General features: G+C 52.5%; 1 protein-coding gene across 3 annotated transcripts; it reads right to left on the bottom strand.

Annotated features, from left to right (window-relative positions):
• Nucleotides 1-11,823: 11,823 nt before the first annotated feature.
• CHRD (chordin) lies at nucleotides 11,824-21,639 on the bottom strand. Of its 3 annotated transcripts, none has more exons than XM_070790736.1 (23): nucleotides 21,364-21,638; nucleotides 21,052-21,155; nucleotides 20,432-20,561; nucleotides 20,180-20,308; nucleotides 19,988-20,087; nucleotides 19,780-19,867; nucleotides 19,281-19,422; nucleotides 19,025-19,165; nucleotides 18,861-18,943; nucleotides 18,637-18,784; nucleotides 18,373-18,479; nucleotides 18,116-18,235; nucleotides 17,311-17,467; nucleotides 16,758-16,978; nucleotides 16,222-16,335; nucleotides 15,635-15,907; nucleotides 15,466-15,559; nucleotides 15,287-15,343; nucleotides 14,910-15,013; nucleotides 13,474-13,576; nucleotides 12,892-13,046; nucleotides 12,625-12,727; nucleotides 11,824-12,284 (listed from the first exon to the last, which is right to left on the bottom strand). In XM_070790736.1, the coding sequence occupies exons 1-23, from the start codon at nucleotides 21,509-21,511 to the stop codon at nucleotides 12,232-12,234; spliced, it is 2,874 nt and encodes a 957-aa protein (XP_070646837.1). In that variant the 5' UTR covers nucleotides 21,512-21,638; the 3' UTR covers nucleotides 11,824-12,231. The 3 variants fall into 3 exon arrangements, with proteins under 3 accessions (XP_070646837.1, XP_019821329.2, XP_070646839.1); XM_019965770.2 differs by having other exon boundaries at nucleotides 11,824-12,287; nucleotides 21,364-21,637; XM_070790738.1 differs by lacking the exon at nucleotides 16,222-16,335 and having other exon boundaries at nucleotides 11,824-12,287; nucleotides 21,364-21,639.
• Between the last annotated feature and the right edge of the window lie 862 nt (nucleotides 21,640-22,501).

A 22,501-nucleotide genomic window follows, 5' to 3' on the forward strand; every position in this document is an offset into this window, starting at 1 on the left:
CAGCCAGGGAATCTCTGAACACAGCTGAGACTGAGGATCTATAATCCAAACCCCCAGCCCCAACAGTACAGACCACTTTGTACTTGGAAAGGCAGCAAAGACCAGTGTCCAAAACAGGGAACTGCAGCAGGTGAGTCACAATCAGAGATACTGGTCAGTCTCATTTAGAAATGAGTGACAGAATTCCAGATCAAAGCCGCTTGAGCAAAGAGGGACGGCTCTGATCAGGAGCTGCCGAATGCAAGAGTGCTGTGTCCATGTGACAGAGCTTTGTCCTTCTCTGCACTTCTTGACTCAACTCGATCTACTTCTTTCCCATCCTAGGTATAGAGGACTTTAGAAATGCTGGGAAAGAAATGAACACAACATTAAAAATCAGCTATACTTCATTAAAAAAAATTTTTTTTAATGCCAGGGAAATAAGAATTCCTCCCCTCATGTTCACAGCTCTGCCCAGAGAAGACTAAATGATCTTGAACCACACATAAGCCCTGAGGGAAGAGGTAGCCAACAAAGGTGATGGACGCTCTCCCCTGAACATCTGCATGCACCAGGGGTGAGGGCTGGGGGAGGAGGCCCCCGGAGCAAGTATGGTGAGCCATCCAGAAGTCCACTGACCACAGAGCTGTTCAGAGCAGAGAGCAGTGCCCAGCTCCAGCCACAAAAGGCCATGCACCTCCAAACACATTTCTCCCTTTTTGGTTAGTCTTCCTGAGGATGATTTCTGTTACATGTGACCAGAAAAGCAAGACGACCCCAATCATGTGTATACATAAGCACAAGAAAAAGTCTCGGTGGTTGTACCAAAATCTTCATAGTAGGTATTTCTCGGTATTGAGGTGACAGATTATTTTAGTTTTGCTTTTTTATATGCTTTAAAATTTTTCCTCACATTATATTAACTTTACTTTTATTATATAAGTACTAAATACCTGATGTAGCAGAAATTGTAAAGAAAAATAAGTGTTTTTCAGTAAGAATCTTGACACTCAGGGATTGTTGTTATTGACCGTAGACACACACACACATATTTTGGCCTATGGAGTTGAATGACACCATCCTGCAGGTACCCTTATGCCACTGAAGCTGTCACAAAACATTTGGAGACATTAAAGTAGTGTTCTGTACCCACGGAAAATAACTTGAACTCTAATCACGTTTGAGGTTCACACGTGTACAGACAGAGGTAATACCAGTTGGGTGGATGGTGAGAAGGTCCAAAGGAGACTCATAACACAAGCGGCACCTGAAACCCAGAAAAGTAATCACCCTGAAAGAGGAAGTGGGCCAGACTCCACACCACGGTGTGAGGGTCAGAGGCAGTAGTGAGATCAAGGCGCCTGGGAGGCAGCTCCTGAATACTTCAAAATCACCTCCTCCTAGAACGAAAAGATCTGAGGTTAAAGGGGCGGGAGAGGGGACACTTTCCAGGAATGCTATGAAGAAGTGCTGCAGCTGCTGACCATTACGTCCTAACCCCACTCCTTTCCTATGAAATGTGGCTCTAAGAACTCTAGTTCTAATAAACCAGATGCCTGGCTTGTTCCTTCTCAGAGTATTTTTTATTTTTAATTGGAGTATAAAGCTTTAAAATATTGTGCTGGTTTCTGCCATACAACATGAATCAGTCATAAGTATACGTATGTCCCCTCCCTCTTGCACCTCTCTCCCATCTCCGCTCCATCCCACCCCTCTAGGTTGTCACAGAGGACCAGGTTGAGATTCCTGTGTTATATGGAACTTCCCACTAGTTATCTGTTTTACCTGAGTGCTCAGTTGCCCAGTGGAGTCCAACTCTTTGCAACCCCATGGACTGTAACCCACCAGGCTCCTTTGTACATGGGGTTCACCAGTCAAAAATACTGGAGTTGGTTGCCATTTCCTCCTCCAGGGGATCTTCCCAACCCAGGGATCAAACTCACGTCTCCTGCATTGGTAGTGCAGGTTCTCTACCACTAGCCCACTCCAGTATTCTTGCCTGGAGAATTCCATGGACAGAGGAGACATAGGGTCACAAAGAGTTGGACTTGACTGAAGCGACTTGGCACACAGCACACAATCATCTCAATCATCTCTATTCCACATATGGTAAAGTATATGTTTCAATGCTACTCTCTCAAATCATCCCACCCTCTCCTTCCCCTGTATGTCCACAAATCTGTTCTCTATGTCTGCATCTCTATTCCTGCCCTGCAAATTGGTTCATCAGTACCATTTTTCTAGATTCCATATATCACCTTTAAGATATGCTATTTGTCAGAGTATATTTATATTGAAGAAATAGAATCTGTGCCTCCTGATATGATCAAATGGGAAATATAAAGCACCTCTATGAAATGTTCCTGTGGAAAATGATCCATAATCTAATCAAGACTCTATATTTAACTTTCAGTTTACAGGAAATACAGGGATGGAGGAGCAAAATAATAGCACTGCAAGGACGGAATACATAAATCTAAAATGTGAATCATTCTCTAAAGACAAGAAACCCAGTTGCTCCAACAACAACAACAAAATGTCATAAATAAAGAAGGGGAGGGACTATAACAGAAAAAGAGGATTTGAGAAACAAAATAAGAACAAAGAGGCACTTAAAGTGGCATTCCAAAGTTAAACACTAGAATCATCATATAACTGTCAAATATGGCAATTCCATTTCTAGATAAATGCCCAAAGATTGAAAGCAGGAACTCAGCCAGATACCTGTACACCGATGTTGATAGCAGCACAATCCACAATAGCCAAAAAGTAGAAACAGCCCAAATACCCATCGTCAGGTAAATGAATAAACAAAATGTAGACTATAACACGTGGATGAACCTTGAAAACATTATGTTAAGTGAAATAAGACTGACACGGGGGCAAATATTGTATGATTCCACTTCTATAATGTACCTAGAATAGACAAATTCATAGAGACAAAAAGCAAAATAAAGGTTACCAGGGGCTGGGGGTGTTCAGGAGTTTTTGTTTAATGGGTGCAGAGTTTCTGTTTGGGATCTTGAAAAAGTTCTGTGATGATGGTTGCACAACACTGTGCATGTCCTTAATACCATTGAATTGTATACCTAAAAATGGTTAAAATGGTAAAATTTATGTTATATGTGCATGCGTGCTAAGTCGCTTCAGTCACGTCCAACACTTTGAGACGCTACGGACTGTAGCCTGCCAGGCTCCTCTGGGATTTCCCAGGCAAGAATACTGGAATGGGTTGCCATTTCCTTCTCCAGGGAATCTTCCCGATCTAGGCATGACCCTGCATCTCCTGCATTGGCAGGTAGATTCTTTACCACTAGCGCCACCTAGGAAGTCCATGTTATATATATTTTACCACAAAAAAAGAATTCCATCTTTATTCCTATCTTGAAACATATTAAAGGAAACCCATAAACACAGCCCACAGCAACATGTTAGAATCTCTTCACTCTGGTGCCCACTTCCCTCTCACCCCACATACACTTCTGCACAATCCTCCATGCTCACCTTTACACCTGCCCCGACTCTCTTACCACTTGATTAGGTAGATGGGCTTAGCCTCACTCCCACCAAGAAAGAATGCTTTCTCTGGGCTGGGAAAGAAAAGGGAGGATGAGGTTGGCTGTGAAGGACTCTGACAGTGGAAGGGCTGTGGTCATGCCCACAGTCGTCATTTTCATCCCGTCAACAGTGGAGATGTGAGTGTTCAGTTTCCTCTACCAGAACATAACCTCATCCTTTCATAGGCATGCCTAGCATTTTCCACCCCCTTACTGACTCTCACACCCATCAGATCCAATTACAGCGAAGTCATTGAGTGCCAGCTCTGTGCCAAGCACCTTACAGACCTTCTCTATAGTCCTTGTAACAATCATGCAGCTAACCATTATTTCACCATTTTGCAGGAAACTTAGGCTCAGATATGTCAAGTGACTTGCCCAGGATCACATCATCAAAAAGCGTCAGGCCTTGGTTTCACACCAGGACACTAAGCTTCTGTTAGTTCAATGCAGCTCTACTGTGAAGTTTCCCAAAGCAAGCTGGTGATGGGGGTTCAAGCGACCAGAAGGGTTACTAGCAAAGCGGGCTGTTCTGGCTCCCCAGGTCCCTCCTACCGCATCCCCACCCCGCCCTCTCAACTGCTTCTCTTTTCCTCACAAAATGTCACCTACTAAGCCCGAATCCGCTCAGCTGAGTCTTCTTGGCAACCAAAGTGAATACAAACGTTGCAAACTATTAAGGTGACCACAGTTATGCAGGGAGAACTCAGTCCAGCTTTGGAGCCGCCTTTGACTGACCCCGGGCAGCGGCCCCGCCCCGCCCCGCCCCGCCCCGCCCGCCGGTGGCGCATCCCTGCCTCCCTCTCACTCCTCTTTCCAGCGCCCTCGCGGCTCCTGCTGTCCCCGACTTGCGCCACTGTAGGCGTCCAAATGCATTCCTTCCTCATCCGAGGCGCCAAGTACCTGCCCGGCCCGTTTTCTAGCTAAAGCCAGACCAGAGGACCGACTTTACCCCAAAGAGAAAGCATTCAGATGAAAATCTTCGGGATTTTCATCTGGTCCCTTGGCCCCAGTCTCTGGCTGTACCCAGATATGGCAAAAACAGGCACTGTCTCTCTTCAAGCTCCGGACCATCCACCACAAAAGCTCAGGAGATGTGTGAAAATGGGGCCAAGTAAAGAAAAATGGGATTTAATACAGTAAACACAGGGTGAACTCAACAAAACCCGCAGAAGGAAGCAAATACTTCAAAAAACTTTGTTTTCTCTGCAAAGAATTTATCCTGGGTTTTTTCTCTAACCAAATTTTCTACTTCATGCAAATATTATTTTTGTAATTAAAAAAAAAAAAGATCGTTCACTAGAAATACCATCTGAAGTGTTCAAGGAAATCATGGTCTATTCATGTGCAGAAAAAAAATTTAAGGGAAAAAAATCAAAGGTAAATGAGGACTTTTTCTGAGTTGACATTTTTATTTTATTAAGTAATTAACATTGAATTTCCTTCATTTTATACCATCCTGTTTGCCAAAATAGAACGTTACATTTTGAAGAATGTAGAATCACTCTTGAAGAATCATTACATCTATGATCAGATAAAAATAAAACCCTACTTCTTTCTGTTCCTATCAGGAAGTCCTCTCATTCCTCTCAGTCTGAAAGAGAGAAGGGAGAATTTAAAAGCTACTTCTGAAGGTCTTGCCTGGTGCCATTTTAAGTGGTACCTCCGTTGGAACCTATGAGAAAAAGTTCCTTCATAATGACATCAATCTTGCTTAAAAAAAAAAAAAAAAAGGAAAGAAAACCCTAAAACTTATGAAAAACACAGTTGATGTGAATCATATGTCTGAGTGGCCAAGTTCCCACTAAGCTGGGAGAACACACAGATGTGCAGGACAGAATTCCTCTCCACACAGCGACTATTCCTCCCCGGAGCTATTGAAGGTAAATAGCCCAGCCCTTGTCTGCCTGCAGGCTGGGCTGCAAAAATCCCTATTTCCTTACCTCCTCCCTTTCAGTCTACCTTTTTTCTAACTCTTTCCTTGTCAAAAAGTAACAGGATATGACGCTAACCATTTACTTGTTGACTGGTAGTTCTACTTTAGCAGGTGACCTAATATCTTAACCAGTCATTTGCATTTTAAAACTCCCGTCTTCCAGTTGTGGAAGGGAAAACATCTGCTAAAGGAATTTCAGGCATCAGCCAGCAGGTGCAGTTATGTTTGTCTTGGGGGAGGGGGTGAGCCCTGGAAGTAAATGGGATTTAGACCTCCTGGGACCTAGTGGGGTGGTCAGAAGGAGAGGTGCTGGGCCTCCCCACCAACCGCCCCCCCCACACACACACAAAGCAGGCTTCCTACTCCTCTGGAAGACAAGCTGAAGCTGGTCTGATTCCAGCTATTTGGGAGGAATCAGGCATCTTTGGTCCTCCAGTCTCTGGAACCCACCCTTCCAGGATGAGTCGACCAGGTACTACCCCCACCGTCTTCCCTCTGCTCCCCTCCTTTCTCTTTAACTCCTTTCCTCAGAGTTCTCTTGCATGGTGCTCCTTTAGGTGGCATTCAGTGAGATTTCCAACTACAGCCTTCCTTGGCTGCCAACCTGAAAACGTCTTCGTTTCATGTGGCATTTTGGCCTCTAATGTTTCCAACCACAAAGTATGTACTTAAACTGCAAACTCTTCCTTGGTAGAGATTTTGCCGTAAGGTTCCTTCCCTGTTGTGAGTAGCACTGCTTTCCTTCATTTTCCAGACTCAGAAATGCCTGGATGGGCTGTATCTTGTAAGCAAACCTTATAGACAGAACTGACACAGTAAGGCATATGACCTAACTGTACTGGGTAATAGATATTTCTTTAACTCTTTCTCTAGTCATCCTTCGTCTTTATGTAGTATATAATTCAACTGTTAGAAGAAGGGATTTCATACAATTCAATCAAGACCTCATCCTATGTTCTTATGGAGATCCACTTCTCTCCCTAATATACCAATGGGCTCCTTTTCTCAGAATCTGCTTTCCCGAGTTTACTTATCTACTGACATATTGATTTCACATGTATCTCAGATTATGGCAAGTCTCTTCCCTTCTCTGCTGATACGGAACTTAAGCCCACTCGCAATTTTTTTAAATCATTATCTATGGTTCATTCTCACCCCTCCTTCAAGTCTTTATTCAAATGTCTCCTCACCAGAGCATTCTGTGGTCATCCTCATTAAAACTACACTCAGATCCTCCTCCCTGAGAACCCCCAGTTCCATGTTCCTGCTCTATTTTTCCCATAGCTCCATCTTTTTCTGGCACACTATATACTTATTGTGTGTATTGTCTGTCCTCCTCCACTAAATTATAAACTCTACACAGGCAGAACTTTCAGTCAGTTTAATTCACTGCTGAGTCCCTGTAACCAAGAAAAGTGCCTGGCACCGAAAAAAATGCTCAGTAAATATTAGTTGAGTGAATAAACTTAGAGTGGCATGGCACATTTGCTGAAAATGTGGAATGACTGCTACTCACCCTGTGTTTCTGGGCCCACAGCATCACATCACCAGGAACCTGTCAGTAATGCAAACTCTCAGGCTGACCCTAGACCTTCTGAATCAGAGACTGCAGTTAAACAAGTCTCCCAGATAAGACATATGCAGATCAAAGTTTGAAAAGCACTGATCTATATAGCCATGCAAACAACTTAAACTTGGACCATCCTGTTCTTAAAAGATTTTCTTATATGTAAGAAATAGGTAATAGGGGGTCTCTGGAGAGGAGACCTGGATGGCCAAGGAGATAGAGATGGAAGAAAGAAACTATTCCCTAGGAATTATCTTGTGTCTTTTGCATGCAATTAATAGCTATCCCTGGTGGCTCAGAAGGCAAAAAAATCTGCCTGCAATACAGGAGACTGGGGTTCAAATCCCTGGGTTGGAAAGATCCTCTGGAGAAGGGAATGGCTACCCACTCCAGTATTCTAGCCTGGAGAATTTCATGGACCGAGGAGCCTGGTGGGCTCCAGTCCATGGGGTCACAAAGAGTCGGACACAACTGAATGACTCACACTTTCACTTTCACTGCTAGTGATAAAATTGATTACTTGTGAGATACATAGTACATAGTAAAAGGTCCTCTGCTGTCTCTCCATGGAATGTTTCTCTGGCCTTCTTCCTGTTGCCTCTTGTCTCGCTGCTTTTATCTGCCACCCCAACTCTCCCTGCCAACCAGTATAAAGAATATGACTCCGGTGCTACCCACTTAGAAGGCAGAAAGGACTACAGAAGGTTTGAGTTTTAAAAAAAACAAGTTCAGGACTTCCCTAGTATAGTGGTACAGTAGATAAGAATCTGCCTGCCAATGCAGGGGACACGGGTTTGCTCCCTGGTCTGGGAAGATTCTACATGCCACAGAGCAACTAAGCACATGAGCTTCAACAACTGAAGCCTGCACGCTCTGGGGCCCAGGAGCCACAACTGCTGAGCCCGAGTGCTACAACTACTGAAGCTCCAGAGCCTACAGCCTGTGCTCCGCAGCAAGAGAGGCCACCACACTGAGAAGCCCGCACACCACAGCTGGAGAGTAGCCCTGGCTCTTCACAACTAGAGAAAGCCCGAGCGCAGGAACAAAGACCTCGCTCAGCCAAAACTAAAATGAAATAAGTAAATCTTTACAAAATAAAGAAAGAACAAGTCCATTGGCTTTGTTTTTTAGATTCCTGTAAGGGAGAATGAGACAGAAATAAAGGAAACTGAAAACTTCACATTGTAACAAACATGGGTGTAAATAACAGATGCAGTGTGGATACTCCACTCTCTCCCAGAACACACTTCAGAAGTGTGTGTGTGTGCGTGTGCAATACACAAATGCCAATGCTCCCAAAACTCACCTTAAGAAGACACAAGCTTGCCTCTGCTTTCCTCTCGTCTTCCCTCATCTCCCTTCAGAGTGGGGGCTGGTCAGGACCCCAGCACTTCATGTTAAGCACCACGGCTACGAGTAAGAGTGGCAGCAACAACAGGCAGGTCCATGAAGCCCAGCAGCTCCATGGCAGAGCTGTCACCCCAGTACCCAGTCAGCAGCGTCACTGCCCACTGCGTGGAGAAGAACTCAGTGGGATCCTTGTTGCAACTCTCCTCCCACTGTCCCCCGCTACCTCCACTTGTCTGCACTCCTCTCCCCCTGCACAAATGGAGGGTAATGGAGAGTAAAGGAGTCTCTGTCCCCACAGTAGGATCAGGGGCTCAACTAGGCATGACAGATTCCAGAAGATGAGGAAAAGGCCTGGCCTCTCACAAGGAGGCTGAGTCTCAGCCCAGGATCCAGCCCAGTCAAGGCAGATGGACAAAAGAGAGGTGAGTGACTCCTCCCAGGGGCACCTGGGGTACTGCAGACAGCCCCACCAGCTGTCTGGTGCCCCCAGAGGATGAGACAGCTCAAGGCCTACCCAACACCCATCAGCTGAGGAGCTGGAACCCCACTTGTGGGCTCCAGTCATCCCCTGGAAATCAAATCACTGAATGTCAGCTCGCCAAGTGCCCTGATTTGGTGAGGATTTTTTCACCATTTTTTCAAAATGTCTGGGATTTTGCCTCCTCTGCCACTTTAAATGCAGAGGATCAGATTTCCCTGAAATGCAGTCTCCTGCCTTGCTTATTTGTGCAGATTTATATGTGCTCCAGCCTCTGAGCTGATCATACAAACCCAGCTGACCGTCAGCTGGGTCAAGGAAAGCATTTCAGCCACTCCACAAGTGGGAACAAAGGTACTACAGGGCCAGGACCCCGAGTGGGGCTCTGGCCAGGCAAACGGAAACCTAGAAAAATACTCAATGGTTTCTTAATAGCGGTTATCTAGGGGTTGGAATTCTTTCTAACAGGTGAATTTTTCTTTCTTTCTCATACATGTGTATATTACCACATTCACAGTGATTTACGATGATGAGCAGAAATCATTCTGGCAGCTCCCTTTGTTCTTGAGATCATATATCAAAGCCAAACAATGTTATAAGGGGCAGCGCCATTCTCAGGGCACCATAATTGTTTCAGTATCCCTGAGTTTTTCCCCTTTTGTCCTCTACAACAATATATCTCCAGTATTCCAGACTGTGCTCTGTGTTTTTTTCCTTCGCTCATCCTCTTTGACTTCCTAAAATCTGGTGAGCTAAAATGTGCCCACTCCAGCATGCCTGGCAAACTCTCTCCTTATCCCAATTGTGTCACTTTATGAAGCCACTTTTGTTGGGTCAGAAGTGTCACACTTTGTTTTTCTAGTTCCCATTATTTCATAAAAGACTAAGGGTGAAATGCAATGAAATAATCCAGAAACTTTTTTGAAAGCAACCAACTGTCGTTTAGAATGCAGGCTATCCTATAAGTTGAGCCCCTGACATGCATTAGAGTGGTGGAACCCGGACTCCACACTCCCACGAAGTGCCTGGGCTGCCTCTCCGGCCCTCACTTCTCCCCCTGTCCTGAAGAGGCACCCTCTGTAGTCTGTAGTCATACATTATTCAAATACCTGCACAGACATTCAGTTCAGTCGCTCAGTCGTGTCTGACGCTTTGCGACCCCATGGACTGCAGCACACCAGGCCTCCCTGTCTATCACCCACTCCCGGAGTTTACTCAAACCCATGTCCATTGAGTTGGTGATGCCATCTAGCCATCTCATCCTCTGTCGTCCCCTTCTCCTCCTGCCTTCAATCGTTCCCAACATCAGAGTCAAACATCTCGCATCAGGTGGCCAAAGTATTGGAGCTTCTGCTTTAACATCAGTCCTTCCAATGAATATTCAGGACTAATTTCCTTTAGGATGGACTGGTTGGATCTCCTTGCTGTCCAAGGGACCCTCAAGAGTCTTCTCCAACACCACAGTTCAAAAGCATCAATTCTTCGGCGCTCAGCTTTCTTTATAGTTCAACTCTCACATCCATACATGACCACTGGAAAAACCATAGCCTTGACTAGATGGACCTTTGTTGGCAAAGTAATGTCTCTGCTTTTTAATACACTGTCTAGATTGGTCATAGCTTTTCTTCCAAGAAGCAAGTGTCTTTTAATTTCATGGCTTCAGTCACCATCTGCAGTGATTTTGAAGCCCAAAAAGATAGTCTCTTACTGTTTCCATTGTTTCCCCATCTATTTGCCATGAAGTGATGGGATCAGATGCCATGATTTTAGTTTTCTGAATGTTGAGTTTTAAGCCAACTTTTTCATTGTCCTCTTTCACTTTCATCAACAGGCTCTTTAGTTCTTCGGTTTCTGCCATAAGGGTCGTATTATCTGCATATCTGAGATTATTGATATTTCTCCCAGCAATCTTGATTCCAGCTTGTGCTTCATCCAGCCCGGCGTTTCTCATGATGTATTCTGCATATAAGTTAAATAAGCAAGGTGACAATATACAGCCTTGACGTACTTCTTTTGGAACCAGTCTGTTGTTCCATGTCCGGTGCTAACTGTTGCTTCTTGACCTGCATAAAGACTTCTCAGGAGGCTGGTCAGGTGGTCTGGTATTCCCATCTTTTTAACAATTTTGCACAGACACTGACTTGGCCCAAAGTGAACTGTTGGCTGCCAGCAGCGCCATCAAGTGATCACTCTGAGAGGCTGTCCTTCCTCTAACAGATCCAAAATCTGATGTGGTATAAAAGATACCCCAGGGGAGTCACTAGAGAATGCGGAAAGGTGATTCTCAAAGAGGAGGATTCTATGTGAAAGAGGTTTCTCTTCAAAAACCAGGTGTACCAGAACCACCCCAGTTTCTCCTCTGGTTAGGGTCCCTGTGTATTACCTTCTGTTTTTTTCTGCTAGAGAAGCTCAGAGGCTCAAACTTGCTGCAAAAGAGAAGGCCTGACTGACCCCAGGGTAACAAATCAAACTGTAAATCTTGCCAGCACCTATTTTGAGACATTATGCGTGCATGCATGCTAAGTTGCTTCAGTCGAATCTGACTCTTTGTGAACCCATGGACTGTAGCTGCCAGACTCCTCTGTCCATGGGATGCTCCAGGCAAAATACTGGAATGGGTTGCCATGTCCTCCTCCAGGGCTGAGACACTATAACACTCGCAAAAATGCCGGCCTGGGCAGGTCAGTGGAAACTAACGTCCAAATACTGCTTCCAGTGGCCTGAGTTCTTGAAGCTCTGTTCCATCTCAAAGACAGCCTAGGCCCCTCTGCAGGATCTAGCCCTACCACCGGCTGTTGTGTCATCTTGCCCCCTTCCCCGGGTCTTTTCCTGCTCCACAAAGGTAGAGCGAGGCCCCTGGAGCCAGTGCCCCTCTCTCTCCCTACCGCCCCTCAGACCCTTCTCCACTAGGGCCCACTTAGGCCCCTGGTCACAAAGAAACAACCATTAGCCCAAAGACTGGAAAAAAAGTAGTTTTAATAAATACAAAAATCTCCAATAATGACTCTGCTCAGCTCAGGGGCAGCAGGAGTGAAGTGGAAGGGGACCCTTGGTGCTGAGTGAGGATAAATTAAAAATCCCAACAAGCCAGTGACAGTATGTACAGAAGGAAAGGGGTTGGGCTTCCAAGGCAGGAGCCGGAGGGTGACAAGGCCAGAGTTGGAGCTGACATGGCCTTGGTCTGCCCTGGCTGCCCCTCCCCCGTGTGCAGTTGTGGTTCCCAGAGGTAGTGGGGGAGGGGGAAGAGGCAGAAGAGAGGGGCCAAAGGCACTGGATTTCCCGCAGGAGAACGCGGGGTCCTCGGTGCCCCTCCTTCCCTCGGCCCAGGCCCCATCCTCTTGGTCGCGGGGCCTCTGGCTGCTCCCTAGGAGCCTTCATCTTCTTTCCCAAGCTCTGGGACTGTCCTGGTCTCTGGGGCTGCTGGAGGCAGAAGAGAGTGAAGTTTGGAAGAGGAGCAAGGGGGTGGGGGGACACAGAGGACACAGCGGAGCTTCCCTGTTCTGATCTCAGAAAGGTCAGAATTCATGAAGCAAGTCAGCACACACCAGCTGTGTGCCTTTAGCCTAGATGCCTGATCCCTTTGAGGGTCAGCAAGTTCCTTGGTGAAGAAAAGGCAATGGAGACCAAGCCTACAAGGTTGCTGTGGGAGGGGACAGGACAAGACTTGTGCAGCAGAGGGCACTGCGCCCAGCATGTAGTCGGTGCTCCCTCCCCTCCCCAGGCATCCCAGAGCTGCCGCCCCAGACCCCGCACTTACGCCGCCGCCGGGGTGTGCAGTGGGAGCAGCAGCGGCTCTCCTTCCCTGGGCCGCAGGACAGTGGCGGTGAACAGTCATCCCGCTCACAGTGGGGCACCCCTGCCTGGTGCAGGACAGACCAGATCCTGAGGGTTCCCAGAGGTGCTGGGGCACAGTGGCCTTCAGCCTCCTAGGGGAAGCCCGCCTGCCAGGAGCCTGCCCTCCCTAGGAAGTTCCCCTCCCCCAGGCCAGGTCCCCAACGCCTACCTCACACAAGCCCCCACTCACCCCACATCTGCAGGTAATACAGCTCATCTCCCCAAAGGGGGGCACCGAAGGGTGCCAGCTCTGGCTCTCTGGGAACCACTGCCCTGCAAAACGGCAGCCTCGGGGCCCATCAGCCTGCATGGGGTCCCCCAGTTGGGGGTGGCCCCCTGATCCCACTGTGGGCAGGAAGAGGAGGAAAGGAGAAATAGATCAGTAGATGTGAGCTCTGTGGGGACCATCCAGGCCATATTTGTCACCTAGCAGTTTCTGGCACTTAGTAGGTGATAAATTTGGATAGATGGGTGGATGGATGGGTGGATGGATGGGTGAGTGGATGGGTGGGTGGATGGGTGGGTGGATAGGTGGGTGGGACAGGAACTGGATCCCGTCACAGCCCACTAACACATGCACATTCTTTTGCTGCATGTAGATCCCTGGATTCGGGCTAAGCAGAGAGCAGCCTGGGTAAATGCTGAATTAGCTAAGACATCCCTTCCCTCCACCTTCAAAAGGCATCCCCTCGCCACGCGTCCCTCCCACCCAGGACAAGGCATGAAGAGCCTCGTCTGCCCCTAGAGGCCTCAGTGCCCCTGTCCCCCTTACCTGGACACTGCTTGCAGCAGTCAGTGGGGTTGGCGCGGACGGGCTGGGCGCAGGCCAGCCGGGGACACTGCACCTTCTCACAGTGTACCTCCCCAGTGCCCCCCTGCAGGGATCCATGGAGTGAAGGGTGTCAGGAGAAAGGCAGGACACACAAGCCTTCTGCCTCCTCCTTTTCCTTTCCCATACCTCGGACGCGTGACCTTTTTCACCCAGAGGTCTTGTAGTGAAAGTCACTCGGTCGTGTCCAAGTCTTTGTGACCCCATGGACTATATAGTCCATGGAATTCTCCTGGCCAGAATACTGGAATGGGTAGCCTTTCCCTTCTCCAGGGGATCTTTCCAACCCAGGGATTGAACCCAGTTCTCCCTCATTGTAGGTGGATTCTTTACCAGCTGAGCCACAAGGGAGGCCCTAGAATACTGGAGTGGGTAGTCTGTCCCTTCTCCGGGGAATCTTCCCAACCCAGGAATTGAAGCGGCGTCTCTGCACTGCAGGCAGATTATTTACCAGCTGAGCTACCAGGGAAGCCCAGAGGGCTTGGACTGCAGCTTTATATGCATGCCAATTTGCTTCAGTCATGTCCGACTCTTTGTAACCCTATGGACTGTAGCCCTCCAGATTCCTCTGTCCATGGGATTTTCCAGACAAGAATACTGAAATAGGTTGCCATTTCCTGCTCCAAGGGATCTTCCTCACCCAGAGATCAAATCTGTATATCTTGCATCTCCTGCACTGGCAGGCAGGTTCTTTACTACTAGTGCCATCTGGGAAGCCTGGGGCTTTATATACCTGAACTCAAATCTTCATTGTAGCCCTGCAAGGTAGGTGCTACCATCTCTGCTTCTGGGCGAGCAAAGTGAGATTCAGGGACATACAGAAAGTGCCCAGGGTTACATGGAGCTAGTCAGCTGGGAGAGCCAGAATTCACCCAAATTCACCTTTTCCTACAGGAAGCCAACTTTCAAAGCCCAGGAACTGAGAGTTCCCTGTGGCCTAGTGGTTAGGACTCGGCACTTTCCTGCCGTGGGCCCACGTTCAGTCTGGGGTCCTGCAAGTCACATAGTGTGTGTGCTGTCTATGCTTAGTTGTTCAGTCGTGTCCAACTCTTTTCGACCCCATGGACTGTAGCCTGCCAGGATCCTCTGTCCATGGGATTCTCCAGGCAAGAATACTGGAGTGGGCTACCATTCCCTCCTCCAGGGGATCTCCCTGACCCAGGGATCAAACTCAGATCTCCTGCACTGCAGGCAGATTCTTTACCATCTGAGCCACCAGGGAACCCCAAGTCCCATGGTGTGGCCACCCCCCGAAAAGATTGTGCAAAGGACTTCTATTATTTTGATCACCAAGACTGGGCTTTACTCTCCCAGAAGCCCCTTCTCCCACTCTGCAGATCTTAGGGGTTCCAGCATCAGAGAAAGCTGGGCTGCCATACCTTGCAGGTGCAGACAGCACACTTAATTAACCCAAATGGGGGCACGACAGGGTGCCACCGGGTGCCTGCTGCCCGCCAGCTCCGGTCACCGTCAAAATAGCAGCCTGGTGGGAGACAGTGCCCAGCGCCATTAGTGCTGAGTTCATTAGCTAGGCCCACAACCCAGGCTTGAGCCTCAGGCCAAACCCACAGTGGTCTAACCCCAGGGCCTACTTGTGGGCCAAGGACTCTAATGAAGCCTCTCAGGTGTCAGTTGTAACCTGTGCCCCTCAACCACCTCCATCCCAGTAAATACACTCCCCCTCCCACTCCCCCCCAATCCTACCCAACAGCTCCACTGGACTCCCCACCCCTGCATTCACACACTTCCAGCTCACCCTCGCCAGGGTCCCTGTTCCTTGGCAGCCCCGGGAGGTCTTTGACATCTTGTTTCTCTGTGGATCCAAAGAAATAATGAAGGCAGAGGATGGCCCCCTTCTTCCTTCCCTCCCCAGAGGCCTCACCGCCTCCCATGGTGGACCCTCCATGACCCTCTCCACTCCTGCAGGGCACTCACCCGGGCACACAGGGCAGCACTGGTCTGGTGCCTGCACTGGGCTTGGACAGCTGGGTGGCGGGCACACCACGGGGTCACAAATCACCGTGCGTCTCTGCAGGGAGAGACTGAGGGTTGGTTCCAGGGCTCCAGAACCCCGGCCCCAGTGCGCCCTTCTGGGGCCTCCTACCTGGCAGATGCAGAGTGAGCAGAGCGGGTCATAGTTAGGAGCCCAGCGAGCCCCGTGGGGGCGCTGCTGCCCCTCGAAGAAGCAGGTGTTGGGGTCTCGGAGCCGACTGGGGCCACCTGGTCTGGCTGGCACTGGGGTGTCTGGGCCCGGCACAGCGGGCAGTGGGGCCACCATGGCCGCCACTGCCTCCAGAGCCCCAGGCGCCTGCACTTCTTGGTCCCCCGCTGCCGCCAGGCGCAGGCCGCCCACCTCGCATTGGTTGGCAATGTGCACCTGAGAGGAGAGGCAGGTTGAGGCAGCACCCAGGCTCCCTCTTGCATCTCCACCAGTGGCAGCCAAGACACCCAGAGCACCCACTGTGCCCCAGAAGGGTGCTCTTAGCCACAGCACTCATCCCAGCTGCCAAGGACAGGCGGTCAGCTTCTCGCCTCATTAAGTACCTAGTGTGGCTTCATCCTCTCAGCGAGCTAGGGAGTGTGCGCAATTCTACCGCCCCCAGGGTCCGGAGAGGGCAAGTGGCTAACAAAGAGCACCACGGTGCTCACCCGAATCTGACCCATCCCAACTGGCCCGCACTGCCTCCCTACCTGCCCTTGCAGCTCCCCTTGGGGGCTCCCCTTGGTGGTGATCAGCAGGGAGGCAGAGCCCTGAGCCAGGTGCCGCAGCAGCTCGGGCTCCAGGTCCTTCACCACACCCTGGGCCTGGCAGCAGACAGAAGAGGGGACAGAACAAGGCACTCTCGGACTAAGCCTACCATTCCCAGTTTCTCAGGTAAGGAAACTGAGACTCAGGGAAGTTAAGTAAGGTCTCCAGAGAAGCAAGCCCATCAGCAATGGAGTAGAGCTCAGAAGCCCCAGGTCCACGGCAACCCAGCCTGTGTCAGGAGCTTGGTCCATCCCACCCACCCCTTGGAGTTCCAGGACATTACATCCTACCCACGAGATCCCAGCAGAGTAAGACGCAGGTGGGTAAAGGGATACTAAAAGGCTGAACCAGATTCGTACCCAGGTCTGCCTGACTCCTGAGGCTTGCTTGCTCTCTGTTTCCCCTGCCCAGGCCCACAGAGCCTTTCATGCTAAAAAGCAGCTATTTTCCAAACTGCCTCCCACCAACACCTCCTCACCTCCGGGCCATAGAATCCCTTCAGCAGCCGCCGGGGCCCTGGCATTCCAGGAGGCCCGAGGAGGTGGGCAGTGATGGTGCCCTGTTCTGAGCCACCAAGCCCTGCCAGCAGCACTTCATAGTGCAGGTGACAGTGGGTGTCCAGGGAGAGCCAGGCGTGCCCTGCTGCCTGGCTCTGCACCGGGGGCAACACCAGGGCTCCTGCCAGGGGCACAGGCAGTGCTGGATCCAGACAGAGGAGAGATGACTGATGAGAAGATGGCTGAGAGCAGCGACTTAACTCTAGTATTTCCCATCTCCCTTGGCACAGACTCCACAAACTAGCGGGCACTGTCCACAGGCCCAGGGCTGGGGAAGCAGCAAGGGAGAGGCCTGCATTGTGGTGAGAGGGACCATCTCCCGGCAGGGCCACCCTGAATATCCTCACCTTCTCCAGATGCCAACTGGAGCTCAGGTGCAGAGAAAGAAGTGTCAGGCTCTGGCCCTCTGGCACCATCCCTCACATGCTTGAATTAGAGGACACCAAAGGTGGGGCAGACCCCTGGAGCACTCACTGTCATGGCGGGCGCTGTGCCCACTGTAGGGCAGGGCGGCCACGTGGCCCCGCAGTTCTCCATCTGGGAAGTCCTTGGTGCCCACGTTCAGGAACAGTTCATTCTGCAGCAGCATATGAGCCCCCCGGGCACCCAGCCCAGGGCAGATACCCACAGCCTGAGGGGGCAGGGAAGAGTGAGCCCTAAGTGCAGCCTGCCAGGCCCCGGATGAACTCTCCTCAGCTTTCACACGAGCCCAAGATTCTGAACCCTTTCCATGTTGCTTTGCATCCCCACTAAACCCATACACACTGCCATGCACCAGTAACTGGCTAAGAACCGGGCAGGCGCAGGTTCAAGTCCCTTCTCTGCTGTTTCCTACCTATGCAACCCACCTTGAGGAATTATTTAAGCTCTCTGATCCTTCTCTTCATCATCTGTTAGATGAGTAATGTGAAGGCCAAAAATAATGTAAGCAAGGCAACCAGTGCAGTTTGTGGCATATAGAAAGGCTCAATAAATGGCAGTCATTGCTATCATGTTTATTATTATATGATCTGCTGCACTGGCCTCCCTATGTAACTCCTTCCACTGGATACAAGCTTCCTGAAGACAGGGGCCACATCTGATTTTCTTTGTACTGCAGTCCTTAGCCCAAGGCTCACTATAAAATGAGTCCAGTGAATCAACGCATCAGTGAGAGAGACTGCAAGTGAGTGAATAATACCAAACATCCCTGCTCATCCCACATGGCTTCCCACAGCCCCCCAACACTGTCAACTCTGTTGCCTGGGCCCTGCAGCCCTGGTCTCCCTGAAGTACTCACCCTGTGTCCTCCCGGCTGGAGTCCAACCATGTGGCATAGGACAGTGTGCTGGTTCCTCCGCTGAGGCTTGGTCTCCAGCGTCATGGCCACCACCTCACTGCCTGTACCTACCACCTGTACCTGGAGGGCAGGAGTGGGGAGGGCAAATGAGACTAGCAGAGAAGGGCTGGGCCCTGAATCTTTGTAGTCTAAAGCCCCGTCCTGCCCTGCTGCCTTCTCACCTCCTGCACCGCCCCTGCCCCACCCCTGACTCTTACTTGGTAGATCAGGGAGCCGTTTCCTAGCAGTGTAAGGCTGGCTGAGCCCGCTGCACCCGTCTGAACTGGGATCAGGGCATCCGCCCCGCAAAGGACACTTTGCAGGACTGCAAAGGGGAGGGACAGGTGGACGCAGGCTTGCCCCACGGCCATTCACACCCCAGCCCCCAGGATCCCTCCTGTACCCACCCTGGCCCCTCCTCTGGCACTTTGCTGTGCCTCTCATTGTGTGTGCCCAGGGTGCCCGGCTTGACCCTGCCTCACCATCGCAGCTCTGCCTGGCTGCAATGTGTCCACTGATGCGTAGCCCTGGCCCACTTGCCCTCTCTAGGGCCATCTGCAGCTCTCCCAGCACCAGCCAGTCCATCTCCTGGGCTGTCAGGTTGGGCAGCACTTCAGCAAAGCCCGGTTCCTGGGGGCAGAGGAGGGTGCGGTGGGCACAGCAAGAGGCTAGAGCAGGCGGCAGTAAGAGCCAGACCCTCACTCACCTGGGCTGAAGCATTGGCTTGGAGCTCCCGCAGTAGCTTCCCCTGGTGTAGAATCTGGAGCCGCAGGGGAACCTGGGCTGGTCCTGCAACAGGCGCACACATGGAACCTCTGAAAGATGGGTGCTTTCCCTACCCTCCTCACGTGTCTGCCCCATCCCGCTTACCCCCACTCCTGGACTCCAGGAGCCCACGGAAGAGCAGCAGAAAGTTCAAGGAGTCCTCTGTGTCACTGAGAGTGAGTAGGGCGATGCCCCCTATGCCTGGCTGTGGGGGGCCTTCCAGGGTCAGGATGGCACTGAAGGTCTCTGGGGAAGAAAGGACCATGAGAGCCCATCAGAAAGTGCCCCCCTCAGCCCACTCCATTTCTGGGGGCCAAAAAGACTCTGAGCTTCATGTCCAGGAGCTCTTGGCTCCCCTCACCTGCAGCCAGGGCCCGGTGCCGAATGAGAGGTCCCCAGACCTCCCCTGAAGGTTGAGTGGGTGTCACAAGTGCCACATACAGCTGCTCTGCCCTAAGGAGTCGCAGGGACAACCGAGGCACTGCCCGCCACACCCCGCAGACCTGGAGCAGAGAGACAAGAAGGCCCTCTCAGTATACAGGACATGCCTGCTGAGAGGCCCATGTCTGGTGAGGAAGGAATATGGGAAGCTGCCCCCAGGCTCTCCTAGGACATGTAAGAAAGGGCCCTGGAACCAGATGCCAGGGTCCAAATCCCAGATCCTCCACTAACTAGCTGTATGACCTTGAACAAATCACATTCTGCTAGTGAGCCTCAGTTCCCTCATCTGTAAAATGGGCATCATGATGTCAGTGCCTCTCTCCCACTGGGCTGTTGTGAGGACCCAAGGAGGCAATGTAGAGCATGCTCTCAGCATAGTGCCCAGATGGGATAAGTACTCATAAATGGCATCGTCTCACCAGGCCATCTTGGGTGGGGGCTGCAGGGTGTTCAAACAGGATGCTGCCAGTGGAGTCAGAGAAGCGGATTCGGGTAGGGCGGTCCAGCCTGGTAATGAGCATCCCTTGAGCACCGGCTCTGAGCCTGGGCCAGAAGGCTGCTCCAGCCTCTCCAAATTCTCCCTCCCTGGCCCCCGCTGACCCCTCCTCCCTCCTTCCTCTTTCTCACCGCCGGTAGGAGATGGAGAACCGCAGACTGGAGCGCTGCAGCGACACTCGAGCCCGCGCCACCGCTTGCGACCTTGGCCCTGTCAGCAGCGCCACGAAGTCTGCGAGGGGAGGAAGATGTCCCTAGTTCCATCACCCGCTGCTGCGGCCCGGCGCCCGTCACAACCCCAGTTCCTACCCGGCCCCTGCCTACCCGTGTGGCCGTCTCCACGCCCCCGATCCTCAGCTCCTGGCTCCCCGCGGTCGCTGTAGCTTCGGTGCTCTGGGTCGCGTGGATACTCGAAGGCCAGGCCCGTCGGCTGCTTTTCTGGACTGCTGTGCTCTGCACCGGGGGTGGGGGACACGGGTTTCAGGTGGGCAAGGAGAGGGCCAGCTGACCGTTCCATTCCGCCCAGCCACGCGTCTCGGCCCTGCCGCCCTCCCCTCTCCGCGGAGCCGGCCTTACCCTGGGGGCAGGTCTGGCAGCAGTGTCCAGGCAGCTGGCGCGGCTGCCCGCAGGCCAGGGTTGGGCACTCGGGTTTGATGTTCTTGCAGCTGACCCTGCCTGCGCCCCTTGCGCGGCGACCCCACTGAGGCTGCTCACAGAGAAGACGGAAACCCGAGTGAGGGCAAGACATCAATTGTTGAAAATCAAAGGCAAGCCGGGAAGGCATCGGACAAGGGCAAGGTCGGCCCACGGAGGCAAGAGTGCTCTGCTACCTACAAGCTGCGCGACTCTAGACAAGTTACTTAACCTCTCTGGGCTGTGCGGTCCCTATCTGAAAAACGGGAGTAATGACAGTCTCTGTCTAACGTGGTTGTACTAGGAGTTTAGTGAGAGATGAAATGGAGTTGGCTAAGAGCCTGACACATAGTGGACGATCAATAATAGGCAACACCTGAGACTTGAAGGGGGCGCTTCCTCTCCTCTATCCTCCCTCGTGCCTCCTCCGCCAAAAAAAATTATCCCAAATATCTGCAGACTGGCTTCTTTCTCTTCAGCAGCTCCGGGTCCATCCGACGTCCCAAGACCTCAGCGCTCCCCGACCCACAGGGCCCCCAGCCACAGCCATTGGGTCCACTCACCGCCTCGCAGGCGCAGAGCACGCAGCGCATCACCCCGAAGGGCTCCCCCAGGTCCGGGTGCCACGTCTCGTCCAAGGCATAGACCTTCCCGCCGAAGGAGCAGCCTGCGGGGACGGGCTTGGCTGGCGGCCGCTGTCCCGCTCCTGCCGTGTGCCCGCCCCGGGCGCTGCGGGCCGGGCCCCGGGTACCCTGGGCACCCCTCCGGGCCGCCCGCCGCGCCGAGCCACCTGCGCCCTGCGCCCCCTCCGGGCGGGAGCAGACTTGCCCCGAGCCGGACTCCCCGCCCGCGCCTCCCCCGGGGCGCCCACCTACCTGCTGCTCCCCGAATGGGCAGCGGCTCCTTCTCGGGCCGGATAGGCAGCGCGGGGTGCTCGGGGCCGGCGCCGCGGGCCGGCCGGGAGCCGAGCAGCAGAAGCCCGAGGAGCAGCAGCGGGGCCGGCGGGGCCGGGAGGCTCGGCATGACGCGAACGGGACAGCTGGGGAGGCGGGAGGGAGGAGGGAGCAGCAGAGGGAGGAGGGAGACGCGAGGAGGGCCGGGCCGGGGGCGGTGCGGCGGGAGGGGGCCGGGGCCAGGGCCCGAGCGGTGCGGCGAGGGGCTCGTCGGGCGGCCGCGGAGTCGGCGCCGGGCCGGGCGGGGCGGGAGGAGCGGCCGGGAGGAGCGCGGGCGGGCGGGCGCTGACCCGGGCCGTACGCGGCTCTAGTGCCCCGGGCGCCGGCTCTGGCCCGTTTTATGCCCCGCGCCCGGCGCCCCGGCCGGGGGCCTCCTCCTCAGCAAACGGGGCGGCGGCGGCGGCTCGGCGAGGGGCCGGGCTGAGCCCGGGGGGTCCGGCCCAGCAGCAGCGGCCCGGATCGCGAGTGGGGGAGGGGAGGGAGGGGCTGGAACCGGGCAGGGGAGGAGGGAGGGGCTGTAGGGGAAGGGGGAGCGGAGGGGATAGGGGGAGGGGAGGGACCAGGGGGCGCAAAGCGGGGAGGAGAGGCGGATCTGGAGCACCCCCCACCCACCCACCCGCTGCCGGCGTCCACAGGGCAACTGGACCAGGAGGTGCGTGTCCGGCCCGGGATGGGAGCCCCAGGCCACGGAGGGGCAGAGACGGCCTGAGGCCTGGGCCGGCCACTGCGTTCAGACTGAGTTCCTGCCGGAAGGATGAAGAATTGTCTTTAAGGATGACAACGAGCAGGACGGGCCCATCAACTCATCTTCGCTTGTCTCTGGGCCCACCGCACCTCTCAAACCCCACACCACTCTCATTGCCCAGCCTGTGTCCCTACTTCCCCTATGAGATCTCTCCTCTTTCCTCTGTCCCTGGGATAGGAACTTAGCCAGAAACAGACTGTCTCCCTTTCTGTCTGCTGACAGCGTTTCTCTCCCTACTATTACCTGTGCTCAGGCCCATCCAACCATCCTCCTCCCCAGCCTGACACACTTCCCCACCCTCTTCCTTCACCTGGG

Source organism: Bos indicus, chromosome 1, assembly GCF_029378745.1.
Source record: "Bos indicus isolate NIAB-ARS_2022 breed Sahiwal x Tharparkar chromosome 1, NIAB-ARS_B.indTharparkar_mat_pri_1.0, whole genome shotgun sequence".
In the NCBI taxonomy this organism is placed as follows: Eukaryota; Metazoa; Chordata; class Mammalia; order Artiodactyla; family Bovidae; genus Bos; species Bos indicus.